At 42.7% G+C, this 15,130-nt stretch overlaps 1 protein-coding gene across 3 annotated transcripts in view; it reads right to left on the reverse strand.

Annotated features, from left to right (window-relative positions):
• The window catches only part of LOC142194469 (apoptosis-inducing factor 3-like), a 71,402-nt gene that overhangs the window by 25,679 nt on the left and 30,593 nt on the right, over positions 1-15,130 (reverse strand). For all 3 annotated transcript variants that reach the window (XM_075263615.1, XM_075263616.1, XM_075263617.1), the window contains exons 10-12: positions 9,641-9,771; positions 6,678-6,793; positions 742-813 (exon numbers count right to left, since the gene is read on the reverse strand). In XM_075263615.1, the coding sequence (XP_075119716.1) occupies positions 742-813; positions 6,678-6,793; positions 9,641-9,771 (319 nt within the window). The remainder of the gene's footprint in view (positions 1-741; positions 814-6,677; positions 6,794-9,640; positions 9,772-15,130) is intronic.

A 15,130-nucleotide genomic window follows, 5' to 3' on the forward strand; every position in this document is an offset into this window, starting at 1 on the left:
ATGTTTTCTTCCATCCTATAAATAAGAGGCAATTTCAAAACTTGGTATAACCCTTTTAAGTCTTTTAAAGGGGTTGTCTGGGATAAATTGATCTTTAGAATCTACTACTCCCCTCTCTCTCCCTCCCCCTCCACTTACCTTCTCAATTACTTACTGCACTAAAAATCTATAATTACCTAGATCACATATTACCCAGGCATATTGTCCAGTTTTCCAGATCTTCTGGGCACAGGGTGTCACTTGTTCTGTTCACTTTGGCACTCCAGCTCTGTTGTGCTGGTGTAGGTGGCTAGCCCAGAACAAATGGAGTCCCGTACCTAGAAGATCCTCCCAGAAGACAGGAAAGTATGATGGTGTGGGGGTGGGGGTGAGTTAGTTAAGATGGGCTAGTAGAGGGAGGGCTAGCTAAGAAAACAGGGAGGTGGTGTAGGTGAGTAAGGGAGGGGGCGTGAAAGGGAGGGTGAGAGAGAGTGTCAGCTCTGAGTGAAGCGCAATGCATTATGGTAGTTGTAGGAAAACAGAACAGGAAGCTACCCATGTAAACAAATGCAGAAGATGCCAAGAGCTCACAGAGAAACTCAGAAATCACTCAAAACACTGTTAAAAGTATTTTTGTGCACTTATTAACCTAATAATAACACTAAACTTAGCACTAAAAAAATTTCCTGAAAAAATACTTTTTTCATGAAAAGAACCTGAAACAGAGCTAAACAAAGATTGCGTCTTATAAAGTAATCCCACCTGTCCGTCACTTCCCAGGATCTCTCTGACCTCTGTTCTCATGTAAAAATTCACTCCACGCTCTTTTAGGAGCTGTAAAAAACAACATAAGACAAGAGATTGCTCTTCTTAACACAGCAAGTTATAGTTTTAACAATGAAAGCTTTCTAAGTCCAATATTAATTTAAAAAAAAATCTCCAATATATTACATTTACTGACTTGTTTGTGATCCACAGCCACTGCTCGTGTGCCCCTCTAGTCCATAATAACATAGAAGACTGAGAGCACATATATACAAATACAACATACCACATGGATCATCATATAGTCTGCCTTATATTATTAGATTTATCATAGCATAGATGTGTAAATCCCAGGCATGTTTAAAATCACTTACTTTAGAATTCCCAACCACGTCTGCTGGAAGTTTATTCCAAGCCTCGACCACTTTTTGAATTTAAGAATATTTTTGAAAAATTTTTTGAACTGGTTTTGTCTTCCATTTGAAAAGTAAACAATTATGTTGGATAAAACCTTCCTTATATGTTTTACAGTGGACTGAATGCTGATAAAGACGGCACCATGGGCATCGGTTATTCCAGTGCCATTAGAGTCCATTGCTCTCATCTTATGACCAGAGATGGGCGAACCTCTAAAGATTCTTTTATATTTTTGGTTCATGTGAGTCGGCCCAAAGATTAGTTTGTCATAAATCGGAATGAGAGGTGAGGGAGGTGAGTATAACTGGGGTATGAAGAGACCCATCGGTATAATAATTAACTTCCGATTCACAGGTGACAAACCCCCAAAGATTTGGAAAAAGTGCGTAAAATTGTCTTGATCTGAACTATTACACTCATCTCTACCTATGAAGGGCTGTAACAGAAATGTGAACTTAGCCATAACTGCTCCAAAAAGTGCAAAATTTAGACTGGTTTCACAGGAGAGTTGAAAAACCACCAGTGCTCATTCAGTGAGTTTTCAGGGAAAAGCTGACAATTTACATCAATTTTGAATATGTTTTCCATCTGTGCTTGTTCCGTTTTTTTCTGATCAAGTGCATCTGTTTTTATCAATTTTTCCAGACCCCACGCGGGGTTGAGTTTACAGTGGAATGTACTCACCACTGGTGAGCACATAATACTATGTGGGGGGCCACTGCCAGCATATAATACTGTGTTGGGGCCACTGCGAGCATACAATTCTTTGTGGAGGCCACTGGTGAGCATATAATACTGTTTGGGGGCCACCGTGGCGCACGTAATACTGTTTGGGGGCATGTAATAGTGTCCCAGTATTGTTTATTTGCCAGGTGCTGCACTGCCCACTGTATTTTGATAACTGCAGTTGTGGGTACTAAAACTGTACCCCTTTCAAGTATCTGAGATATCGCTTTGGCGCCCCTAACCACCACTTACAAGAATTCGCTGTAGAAAGGGGGTAGGGGGCCCCGGAAAAAAGTTTCCACCCGGGCCCACAAGATTTTAGTTACGTCACTTCAAGGAAGCATATAGGTTCTGTATGGTATCCTGTGGCATACTTGTCCACAGTTATTGCAGTTGAGTTGATCCTGCATACTGAATCTGTGCAGGGTACAATGAAATCTCAAGACTACCAAGGGATTCTGTAGAGAAATGTGCTGCCCAGTGTCAAAAAGCTTGGTCTTAGTTGCAGGTCATGGGTCTTGCAACAGGATAATGACCCAAAACACACAGCTAAAAACACCCAAGAATGGCTAAGAGGAAAACATTGGACTATTCTGAAGTGGCCTTCTAGGAGCCCTGACCTAAATCCTATTGAGCATTTTTGGTAGGAGCTGAAACATGTCGTCTGGAAAAAGTACCCTCCAAACCTGAGACAACTGGAGTAGTTTGCTCATGGGGAGTGGCCAAAATACCTGCTGAGAGGGGCAGAAGTCTCATTCACAGTTACAGGAGTTGCAGCGATTAATTCAAAAGGTTGTGCAACAAAATTATAAATTAAGGGAACCATCATTTCTGTCCAGGCCTGCTTCATGAGGTTTATTTAAAAAAAAAAAAAAAATTCTCTTGAAGCGAAAAGCAATGTCAGCGTGCATTCACACTGAGTATACGCTAAGCTCTTTCTGAACGTAAAACACGTTCAGAATGAGCGCATACAAAGCAGATCCCATTCATTTCTATGGGAGCCGGCATACCTGCACTCCCCATTGAAATGAATGGGCTGCTTTTTTCCCTATTCCTTTCAATGTGATACGCGCGTTCACTTTCACTTGTTCATTTTAATACAATTTTTATTTATTTACTACTATTTCTATATATATATATATATATATATATATATATATATATATATATAGCTGTGTGCATATACACACACTTATTTTGAGAGACACTGGCCCTTTAATGTACTCAAGGAAACAAGATCATGTCAAATGTTGATTTAATTAGAAGCAGAATTTTCATGCATGTCAAATATGAGGGAGACTCCCTGGATTTCCTGCTATTTGCCAAGTTCTTTCTCTTTTTCAGCTCAGAAATGTAGCAGATCATTCCTCGTCCACTGTTTATTATTGAACATATCTGACAAGCCACAACCACAGAGGAGAACAGCTTGTAACTCAGGGTGACTAGGACAGATCAAATAGCAGCAGAATAAAGGAAAAAACGCTCGTATGTGACCTGATTTTTACAGCATGTCATGTGCGGTTATCTCAAGTAATACACAAACTTTCAGACTTCACCCAGGAAAAAATTACGGTAAAGGAGTTATTGTTCCAGATAATAGAAAATCATCCGTTATCACCACTCAGATGACTTCATGGTTCCCAGTAATGGCCAATGGTGGGGAACTTTCATTCTATAAACATAAAGGGAATGTGCAGAAATAGGGACTTTTTCCAGAAACAGCGCCAAGCCTTCCTGTGCGCTATGTCTGGTATTGCAGTTGAGACATGGGCTTGTGCTGTACTTTGGCTACCTCCGCCCCTACCATGTAAGTGAATGGTAGCAGGGATGAATCCCCTCTAAAAGAGCATATCTACCTTCAGCCAGCGGAGGCAGTCAAGCTGAATTCACAGTAATGGTGGCTTCACATCTGCGCCCGCGCGCGCTTTAAGCACTAGGTTTCCGTCTTCTGCCCCGAGATACTGGACAGGGGACGGAAACCCGGCAGCCAGTTTTCAAACCCATTCACTTGAATGGGTTTGTAAAGTGAGCGCCCGTAAGCCCGTGAGCATTTTGTACCTGCCCACAAACATGCAGGACTTTGAGCCCAGTTTAAAAAAAAATGGTTTCCCAGCGGACAGGTACAAAACACGCACGGGCGCTCACTTTTCAAAGCCCTTCACTTGAACAAGATTGAAAACTGACTGCCAGGTTTCCGTCCCCTGTCCAGTTTCCGGGGCAGAAGACAGAAACCCAGCTGGACCGCTTAAAGCGCGCATGGGCACAGATGTGAACCCGCCCTAAGGGTAATATTTACCCCTGTTCTCAAGATCAGAGGGGATCTCTGCATTCAGATCCCAACTTATCAGCTATTTATCCTCTATCCTATGTGTTCTTCGTGCCATAACCCCTTTAAGATCACAATAAATTTTCCCGCGTCTTCTTCCGGTGCGGGCGGTCAAACTTCTAGGCTTCAGGCCTCAGGCAGAGCCAACTGCACATGCCCGCGGCCACAAGATAAATGGCCACTTACACAGTAAGTAAGCAGCCATTTTCTTGTGGCCTGTGGGCATGAGCAGTTGGCTCTGCTCGAGGCCTATAAGTTTGACCGCCTGCGCTGGAAGAAGACGCGTGAAGAGGCCGTTCCTTAAGAAGATGGAAGCAGCGCTGGAGAGTTCTCTCGCAGCATTGGGGATGTCCCCAGTGCTGTTTGAGCAGTGGGGACCGCCCCCAGTGCTGCGAGACAACTCATTTGCATACTGACGAAAACTGGGCTTTATACCGAACGGCGGCGCGGAGAAGACATCTAAAGGTAGGAGAAAAATAGCCTTTCTTAAGGCTATTCTTACGTGTCAACAAGAAAAATTTTTTGATTTTAATGGTAGAATCCCTTTAAATGAAGACACTTTTAGGGTAAATTTAGGGCCGATTTTGACACAGATTCCATGTCAAAATTAACTCCAAATTCTGGCCAGAATCCGTCTCGCATAATTTTTAATGGAAGGCAGAACTAAATGCTTCTATGTTCTGGATGCTGAAAAACAGAAGCACCCAGCATGATCCTACTGGTGTGGAACCCCCTGCTAATGAGCCCCAATTTTGGAGGCTTATCAGAGAGTAAACCCACAGTGGAAAGTTGAAGCAGTTTTCAGTGGGATGCAAAGATTGGAGAAGGACGCTGAAAATATAAGCGTGTTGCTTGATCTGGTCGCAGATTTCACCTCTGAGCAACAGCACAACCTACAGTGCAAAAGAAGTCAGCTGATCAGTCCCATTCATCTGGGACTGACTGAAAATTGAGGCCGAAAGCTAAAAAATTAAAAGGAATATCAGGCGAAAGTCCGCCTCTATTTCCCTTCTTTTTCCAATGTCTGGACCAGGCGCTTTTATAACGCATTTTTTCCCTAAACGTTCTTGTGTCCTCTTGTTAGAAATTATTCCATTCCCATAGTACTCATGGTTCTCCGAATATAAGACAGGGTTAGGGCTTATTTTTCAGGCATTATAGTGAATCAGAATCTTTTCATTCTAGGCTGGGAGGCGGGGCTTAGGAGGCGACCCTCGGAGGACGGGCTTGGGAGGCAGGAGGCGGATCTCTGGAGCGGGGGAGCGGATTTTGCCCTGCTGTGGCACATGTAGGAAAGCACTTGTCCAGGACGGTTGGGGTACGGTATGCCTATTTTCCATCTCTGTGACATAACCTAGTTCTGGAGGAGCTGGATGTAACAAGGCTTATTTTTGGAGTCGGCCATATATTTCAAACCTACTCCAAAAACTTTGCAAAAATCAAGCTAGGACTTTATTTTTAGAGAAACAGGGCAGTTGTCAGTCACCCAACTTTCCCAGTCTTCTGAATAGCGAATATGGCTACCTATGTAGTAATAATTCCACAGTCCTATAGCTCTACTACTGTTATAAGTCATAAATCGACATACTTGCTATTCAGGACTACATGGGAGCTGTGAAATATCTGCTGACATTCAGATTGGTATTGGCCCAGTTTTCCAAGAAATAAATATCACAGCTAAATAGAACTTTTCCAACTTTATAGACAAAAAAAAAATCTCAGGCACAAATATTTGTTGGTCTTTAAAGGGGAAACGCTAATAATACCACAACCTCGGGTACTGAGCGGAGGTTAAAACCTGGCAATTGTTAAATCTTCTTAGCTCTACATAGAATTGTGATTCATGCCACCGCATTCTCCACTGCCTGAAATACTGACTAATCTTGAGGTGGAGTCAGTGATCTTTCCGGGTGAGATTAGCAACGGTACGGTGGAGGAATGAAGGGGGAAAAAAAAGTCACAAGGACTAGCCAAATCTCAAAGTATAGCAGAGACTGCGGCAGGTATGCATGACGTACACACGGACAGACAGGAATCTGGAGAACATTACTCAGAGTATGAATATTCAGGGTAAGAATAGACTAGATTTGGTTGTTTCTGGAGAAAAGGTCAGACCTGCTGGTTGGAATACAGATTAATCTAAGGTCTCTGCTTTTATTTGTTCATTTACATTGCAATGGCAGAACGCAGGGAGTGCTAGTTTAATTCATTCAAACATTACCAGGAGGAATAACAGAGGAACTGCATGAACCAGAGGACTGGCATTCTCCAGAATTATTATTACATAGGGATTGAAATATTTGACTAAAGAATACACATCAAGAAAGCTATCCGGTCCTCTTTAACACGCAGGTGACACATGCATTATTAGGACAATGGACTACGATGGGGTAATATACATCATGTATGTAGCTGAATTGAAAATGCACACGTGATGAAACCAAAAAGTAAAAATGATATTTACCTTCATGACAACTTCTCCAATCTGTTTTCCCAAAACTGCCTGAAATGGGACATCAGACTTTCCTATTACAGACACAGAACTGGCTTTATCTGATAGGAAGGCAGCGACCTCCATGCCTGGAAATACAGCGAGAGATAATGTGAATTTTTTTTATTGGTTATGGTTATTGTTCTTTCTTACCTTAGTTGTCACCCAGAGGGTGATACTGAATAGTGTAACAGGCTGTGTTATCCGATACCTTAATACCTGGCGCCAACTTGAGGGGGTGCAGAGGGTGCAGTCGCACCAGGTCCCAGGAATCTTACAGGGCCCATAAGCACTGGCATCAGTATTGAGATTGCAGCTTCCATCTGGCCCATAAACCAAGGAGACCCACAGATTACACTAACCACACTAAGGTGGATTAATCTCCTTAGCCCCCGTAACCATCACCATCAAGAATTCACTGTAGGGATGAGGTAGGGGACCCTGGACAAAAGATTACACCGGGGCCCACAAGACTTTAGTTACACCACTGCCTGGTGCAGATGTGAACTTAGTGTTATTTGCATGGGATCAGTAGAAGCAGCTTCTTCTCTCTGGTGCTGGACACATTAGGTGGATATTCTCCAATGGGAATCAAAAGAACACCAGGGGGCCATTACAAGTATGTAATGACGCAAGTTGGGGTTTTTTTGCGTTTTGTTTTTTTTTAAATATAAATTCTACCAACTTAGGGTATGTTCATACAGAGTTTTTTGCAGTCGGATTTTGAGGTGGAATCGCCTCAAAATCTGCCTGCAAAAAGGACTCCCATTCATTTCAATGGGAGTCCCTTTGCTTTTTTTCCCTTGCTAGCGATTTTCTTCAGCTAGCGGAAAAAAGAAGAGATATGCCCCATCTTCCGATGGGAATCCATCAGATTTCACGGTGGAGTCAGCCACGGCATCCGCGGCTCAAAACCCACTCCTGCTTAGGCCCATTCATCCAGGCCTAATTAGGAGTGGTGCATTGGCATCCCGTTGCGGTTCGCCGCATGGAGAATTCACACAGCGGAAAAAGTTTCCGCCATGTGAGCAGACCCTGAAAAGAGAGAGTCTGCCAACAGAACCCACGTCTGCAGATTGGTCAGAGTCACCTGAATCAAATTATGGTTTATCCTTGTTGGTTCCTCTGTGGCCAAGGTATCTCAGTTTTTGTCCATAAGCAAATAAGCTCTTTGGAGCAAGGAGGGTGTTGCCGCTTCCCTCTTTACAAATCGATAAAAAAAGGCAATATTTTAGCAATGGGTGCACAGATTCACAAGGGAAAAACTGTTTGATACAGGTGACCCTAACTTATCTATCGGCAGGCTGGGTTGATATGCTGGATTTTGGTGACAGACTCCCTTTTACAGTAGTTATCCTGTGTAACAGAGACATGTAATATTTAATCATGGGCTCACCACCATTTAAGTATTAAAATGATTTTGAGGTTTACCGTATATACTCGAGTATAAGATGACTTTTTCAGCACAGTTTTTATGCTGAAAAAGCCCCCATCGGCTTATACTCGAGTATACCTCCATATGTCCCACATATCAGTAACTCTTATGTGAGGTACACAGGGGGTTAATGTGAGGAACATGATGGGATTAACTGATATTACTATGAGGCACATGGAGTTACTAAGCTGTAATGCACATGACCAGACTTTATCTGCAATGTTGGATTTCCTCCCCTAGGTTTATACTCGAGTCAATAAGTTTCCCAGCCTCAGCTCATATTCGGGTCAGCTTATACTCGAGTATGTATGGTATATGTAGTATTCAGGAGAGATGAATAGACATAAATAAACCTCATTCATTGCTCTTCACCAAGTATACAGTGTCATATGACCTCTAATAAAGTCAGAAATGTGTTCCCAAGCACAGGCCTATAGGTAAGACTCAGTTCACATTTCTGATCTGATACAGCTGTACACTAAATGAAAAAACTGCAGATGTATGTAGTAACTATCTCATTGGTTTCTATAGTACAGACAATGATAATCTCTAGCAAATATATGATAGGTGTGGGTGTACATATACTAAAGGGAGTCTATCAGAAGGGAAGTCCATATTAAACTAATGATAGTACCTTGTAGGATAACCTTTTAACCTTTTCAAGGACGTCTTTCTTATTCTGCTTTGATTTTCCTGAAGATGGAGCTGCAGTGTTTTATTCTTATGTAAATTAGCAGTAAAGGGCTTTGCCACTTTCTTTTCCTACAAGGTCTTTACTATCTACTCTAGATAACCAACCCTAACTAAAGGGAAACTGAGACAAAGTTGGATATGTGTCTAAAGCAATGGGGAGCAGAGCTGGTTTACATTTAGGGGCAATTATTTAGTTCAGAAAGTGAAGATCCAACAGGAGAAGGCAAACCACTAAAGTCCTTTTAATATAAATTTTTCCTTTGTGTGATCTAAGGGTAAGTTCACACAGAGTTTTTTGGTCAGGGTTTTGAGGTCGTATTCGCCTCAAAACCCTGACCAAAAAGACGGCTCCCATTGAAATCAATGGGAGCCGCTCAGGTCTTTTTTCCAGGAGCCATTTCTTCCGGCTCCCAGAAAAAAAAAGCGAGGCACTCATTCTTCAGGCCGTCACCTCGCGATTCGGCCTGAAGACACTCCCTCCTCAGGACTAGGCCCATTCATTGAGCCTAATCTGCAGCAGAATGCACGGCTGGATGCCGATACACTGCACCGGCTTTCAGTCACGGCTACCCGTTTTTTTGGATCGGAACCTGAGGCAGCCTCCACCTCAGGTTCCGATCCAAAAAACCCCCATGTGAACTTACCCTAATAGTGAAATTTAATATGTAATCATGGGATAATCCCTTTAGCTATACATACATTGAACTGTATGTAATAGACAAGTCCCTGTGTAATGGAAATCTTGCATCACATTTGCCTAGGACTCTACCTTTAAAAAACAAAGAGTCTTGCAATGAAAATGACCTACCTATGAATGAACTCCCCATGATCACCACATTCTTGCTAGTGGCAGCTTCAGAGATTGCATTGGCATCTTCCGGACAGCGCAAATAGAAAACATTCTTAAATGTGGAGCCGGGACACTTAAGCTCTCTAGGTCTAATAAATACACAGAAAAAGTAATTGTTTACAGCAAAGAATGGCCTGATAATCTTTATGGCTAGGGCTATACAGAAACTTTGGCTGAGACTCCTGTTGTGCGACCAAAGATCACTAGGTCGCCTTGTGATTCCTTCACTTATGTTAGTGGAAGGAGTCGTATTGTGACATGAGGGTGCTGTGACCATCACAAAAAATTTGAGCAAAGTTCAACTTTTTTGCAACTAGAAGTAGCAGTCGCAGCACTCTAAGGGTAAGTTCACACATAGTTTTTGGGTCAGGATTTTGAGGCCTCAAAATCCTGACCAAAAAGACGGCTCCCATTGATTTCAATGGGAGTCGCTCAGGAATTTTTTCCGGGAGCCATTTCTTCTGGCTCCCGGAAAAAAAAAAGCGAGATGCTCATTCTTCAGGCTGAGTTCGCGATTTGGCCTGAAGACACTCCCTCCTCCGGACTAGGCCCATTCATTGGGCCTAATCCAGAGCGGAGTGCACGGCTGGATGCCGATGCAGTGCACTGGCTTTCAGTCATGCCTACCATTTTTCGGAACCTGAGGCGGAGGCCGCCTCAGGTTCCGGTCCAAAAATCTCTGTGTGAATTTACCCTCAGAGTTACAATGCGAGTCCAGCAAGACCATCCAGCAATCTTTGGTCACACCCTAGCCTAAATTTTACAAATCAAATTATATATTCTGAGAGTGTATTGATCAAAATAAGACAAATTCTATGTACTCAGTCGGCTGCGGGACCAAAGCAGGTTCAGTAGCAACTTGGAACTCCTGGGTCGTAATGTACTCTAGAATGGCCTCCAACTATATGCAATTTATAATACTGGTGCGGCCTTTGGTGCCATTGGGCATTCAGGCTTGGTACGACTTCTACTTCTGCACTCAATAAAGCTACGACTTTGGAATTTTTTTGCGTCCTATACTTCTGTATGCAGAGCACCTGTTGAGCCGAGAATAGACTGAAATATCAAACAGACATTGGATAATCCGGATGTTTCAATACTGCGGTCTGATCAGAATTTCTGTATATATAACACAATAGAGTAGACAACAGAAACGTAAGGTCGAAGGTTGAGAAGAATTCTACACGCTTCAGTATAGCTTTACAACTACATGCCACATTTATCTTCATCTTACAGGCTGTGGTGATGGTGACACTCCCTTTCCCCCCAGGGTGAACCTGTTGCACTCTTTGTATTGTTTCAAGAGTCTCACATGGGTGTAGCAGTGGAAGGGATAAAAGTTAGAGCCCTTGGCACCGAAAGAAGTTGAGCGTGAAGAGGCCCCTGTGAGTTAAATGGGTCAAAAAGTGACTAAATGAGACAGTAGTTAGAGTTGTCTGAGACAGCAGGTATCATGAAAGAGACAACAGAGACTCCATGGCCACTGGCTGGCAGCAGTAGGGCCCAAGCATGTTGGCTGAACCTAAGTTGCGAGGGGACAGCAGTCAGGGTGTAGCTGTAGGGGGAGCAGTGGTAGCAGTCTCTACTAGGCCCTGGACCCTAAGGCTGAGTTCACATGGGGTATTTTGATCAGCATTTTGAGGCTGTATCCACCTCAAAATCCTAACCAAAAAGACGGGGAGCTGGTCAGTTCTTTTTTTTCCGGGAGCGTTTGTTCCAGCTCACGGAAAAAGAACGGACATGCTCATTCTTCAGGCGGAATCACCTCGCAAATCCGCCTGAAGACACTCCCTACTCCTGACTAGGCCCATTCATTTGGACCTAATCTGGAGCGGATTGCATGACTGGATGCAAGGTGTACAGCTACTATGTTGTGTCGGCCTCCGCCTCAGGTTCCAGACCAAGGGTGCCTAACGATACCTCTGACACATAAAACATACCACTATTCTAATGGGCCTAAAGTAGGTAGGTGCCTCATTACAGAATCTGCATTGGAGCCCAGGAACTTCCAGTTACACCTCTGATATCTGTGACAGTATACAGTATGGGTGCAAGAGAGGGAGACCGGAACAGGTTAACAAAAAAATAAAAAAAGTCTCGACACAGGTTACCGGAGGGCTTTGAAGGGAGGCATCGCAAGGGAAAGCTGTGTTTGTACCACCCAAAGTTATTTTATTAAGGAATGTTTAAGTAATGAGCAAAGCTCCTGGGACTCAAGAAAATTTGTCCTGCTTAAGATATGCCATCTTAATTTTGAAGTTGAGAAGCCTACACTTTCATGCAGGAGCATATTGTTTAACATAATTGTACAAAGAAAATCAAAAAAATTCCATAATGTTGTGCAGAATAATTTCCACAAGTCAAAGACAGAATCAGGCTACGACTACGGTATACCGGACCTTTGGCTGCAGTACGCGTTGCGTGGCCCAAGATCACAGTGTATCACTGCCTCCTCACACATAATGAAAGCGAATGCAGTTGTACTAAGCTGAAACTGATGGCTTTCTTGTATGTGGTGAAGGTAACGTTACACCGTGATCTTAACCATTTATAGACCAGGACACTTTCCCTGGAACAGGACCAGAAATTTGTTTTTTCCAACACATTCAACTTTGAAAGCAGTAACACACTTTCCTCATTCTGTTATTTATGGAGACATATAATTTTTTGTTATTTTAGTATTTCTTTTTTTTTTTTTTTTTTTTTTTTTTTTTAAATATCCAGAATTTTTTTTTTTTTTAAAGTAAAACAAAAAGAAAATAAAAATGTTTATCAAGGTTTATATTTTTTCTTAATAGCACTAAACTACTACTCAAATATTTTATATAGAGAATACATAGTTTTGGTGGTTCGAACGCAGTTTTGGTTGAGGCCTCACGTTGTAGAAACGCAGCTTTTTTTTTGTTGCAGAATTTGTTGTGGTTTTTTGAGACAGCCAAAAATGGCTACAAGAGGAATGAGAAATATATAAGAAGTTCTTATACTTCTACCTTCTGCTCAATCCACTCCTGGCTTTGGCTGAAAAAAAAAAAAAAAAACGCAACAAAATCTGTAATAAAAAAGCAGGTGTTTCCACAACGAGGGACCTTAACCTTAGACTGGGGCCCCACGGGATGGAAACGCTGTGATCCTCCGTGGGAAAAACCATGCCGTTTTACAGTACAGGCAAAGTGGATGGGATTCTAGCCAATCTCATGCCCAGTTTGAGGAAAAACCACCTTGCGGACATGCCGTGATTTCCAAAAGTGGTGCGGTTTTGGAAATCGCATCAGGTCAATTATACCTATGGAAATGCCGGCGGTTTCCCCATAGGTATAATTGTAACAAAAAGTCCGCAGAGAAAAACTCAGCAAACTTTCTGTTTAAAGCGCTGCAGGAAGAACAGCGATGCATTCCGCCGCGTTTTTTACCACAGCGCTTTATTGCTGCAGGATGTCCCATGGGGCCTTAGCCTTATGGTGTTTTTAATTTTGGATTCCTGCAGCTGCTACTAGTTTTGGCTTAGTAGCTCCCTGCATATTGTTTATACCCTAAACCCAATAATAAAACATTATGCAATAACCTTCTAATCTCTCTTTGGCGGTAGCTGCATCAGCTGGGTAGCTGGGATCAGCACAGAATGTACTGAGCAACCTAAAACAACATGTTATTAAAAGGTGGAAATTCACTTACAGGCTTAAAGGGGCTCTATCAACAATATTATGCGCATGCTGCTACTGCGCATGCGCTCGTGCCATTTTTTTTTCTCAATGTCAGTTCGCGAGTTAGACGGGACCCGAGGACATCGCTGGAAGAGGAGGCGTGGCTGAAGATGATGTCGGACCCTGAATGCTCGCCCCCCCGTGCACGTTCGGTAAGTTGAACATATTCTTTTTTAGGGTTTTATTTTAAAACGGGGGTGGGGGGGAGTAGTTTAATACAACTTTAGCGTTGCCTGAATGGCCTTTTTAAAGGCTATTCACGCATATGTGGGGCTCTCAGCATGATTTTGCTGATAGAGCCCCTTTAAGACAATGCAGAGTGATAACTCATAGAAGTCTGGAGAATGGCGCCCCATCTGTACCCGCAATTTGGATAGAGCCATAACTACTGAAATGGGAATACGCCTTCAACTCCTTAACTCTAAAGTATTATATTATGTATTATATACCATTCTAAATATAAACTATAAATATTATAATTCCATATAATTTATTATATAGCATTGCCTTGTATCAGAGCTATACTTGAATGTCATATGAACAGTATCAGAGCTCAGAAGTCTTCAAGCTACACTATAACCTAAAGCAAATAAAAGATATAATAATGCAACTGATCCAGAGATTTATTGTGATTGGGAAGGAATGTTTCCCCGAATATGGGTCATTTTGCCTTCCCTGGATCAAAACTGTAGGATGACTGGTTGAATATGATATACTGTACATGAGTCTTTTTTTCAACTTTATTAAAGGGATTCTGGGGATAATATCACTCCTTAAGGAGAGATCACCGTATGGAAACTTACAAAAGCCTTTTTTGCTCCACCAGAGGATTATGGGAAAAATATGCAAATCTGATTCCCAAGATGTAAATAGGAAAACAGTGCCTCTGTTTGCTGCCCTCTAGGGGCAGCTCCCTTAAACATCATGCCCGACCTAGAGGGCAGCAAACAGAGACACTGTTTTCTTATTTACATCTTGGGAAACAGATTTGCATATTTTTCCCAAAAAGGGATTCTATCATTGGATCTTTGGAGTTTTAATTGACACCATATAGAAATAACCTTTATAAAGGCTATTCATCTCCTCCCTTTATTTCCACTGTCCTCACCGCCATATTCAGGTTATTCTCGATTTTTGGTTTATGCAAATGAAGATCAGAGGGGGCGTTCCCCTTGTGCACAGAGCACAGCTTCGTCATCCCCCGCAATGCCCCTTATGTGTATACTTCATCATGCCTCCTGCTTCTTTTGTTCGTCCTCTATGCTCGTCAGGAGCCGACGTTACCATCTATGTGATCGAAATCCCACATATGCGCCGACAGCTCTTCCACTTCGGGTTTGGGCACAGCCGACAGGGCATGCTCCGCACACCATCTTGCTTTGTTGCCTACACATGTAGTTCTATGGAGTACTGAGCATGCTCAGTATTCCATAGATCTACACACGCGTACTACACCTGTGTAATCTAGTCCAGATGGTGGGCAGAGCATGCTATTTTGGCTCTGCCCCAACCCAAATTGGCAGAGTTGACGTAACGTTGGCTCCTGATGAGCGAAGAGGCCAGACAAAATAAGCAGGGGGCATGCTGAAAAATACACATAGGCGGTGTTGTGGGGGATGACGAATGCCCCTTGTGCTCTCTGTGCTTCATTTGCAGGAACCGAAAACCGGGATTAACATGAAAACGGCAGCGAGAACAGTGGAAATAAAGGTAGGAGATGAATAGCCTTTATAAAGTCACAAATTCC

The sequence above is a fragment of the Leptodactylus fuscus genome, chromosome 2, assembly GCF_031893055.1.
Source record: "Leptodactylus fuscus isolate aLepFus1 chromosome 2, aLepFus1.hap2, whole genome shotgun sequence".
Taxonomy (NCBI): Eukaryota; Metazoa; Chordata; class Amphibia; order Anura; family Leptodactylidae; genus Leptodactylus; species Leptodactylus fuscus.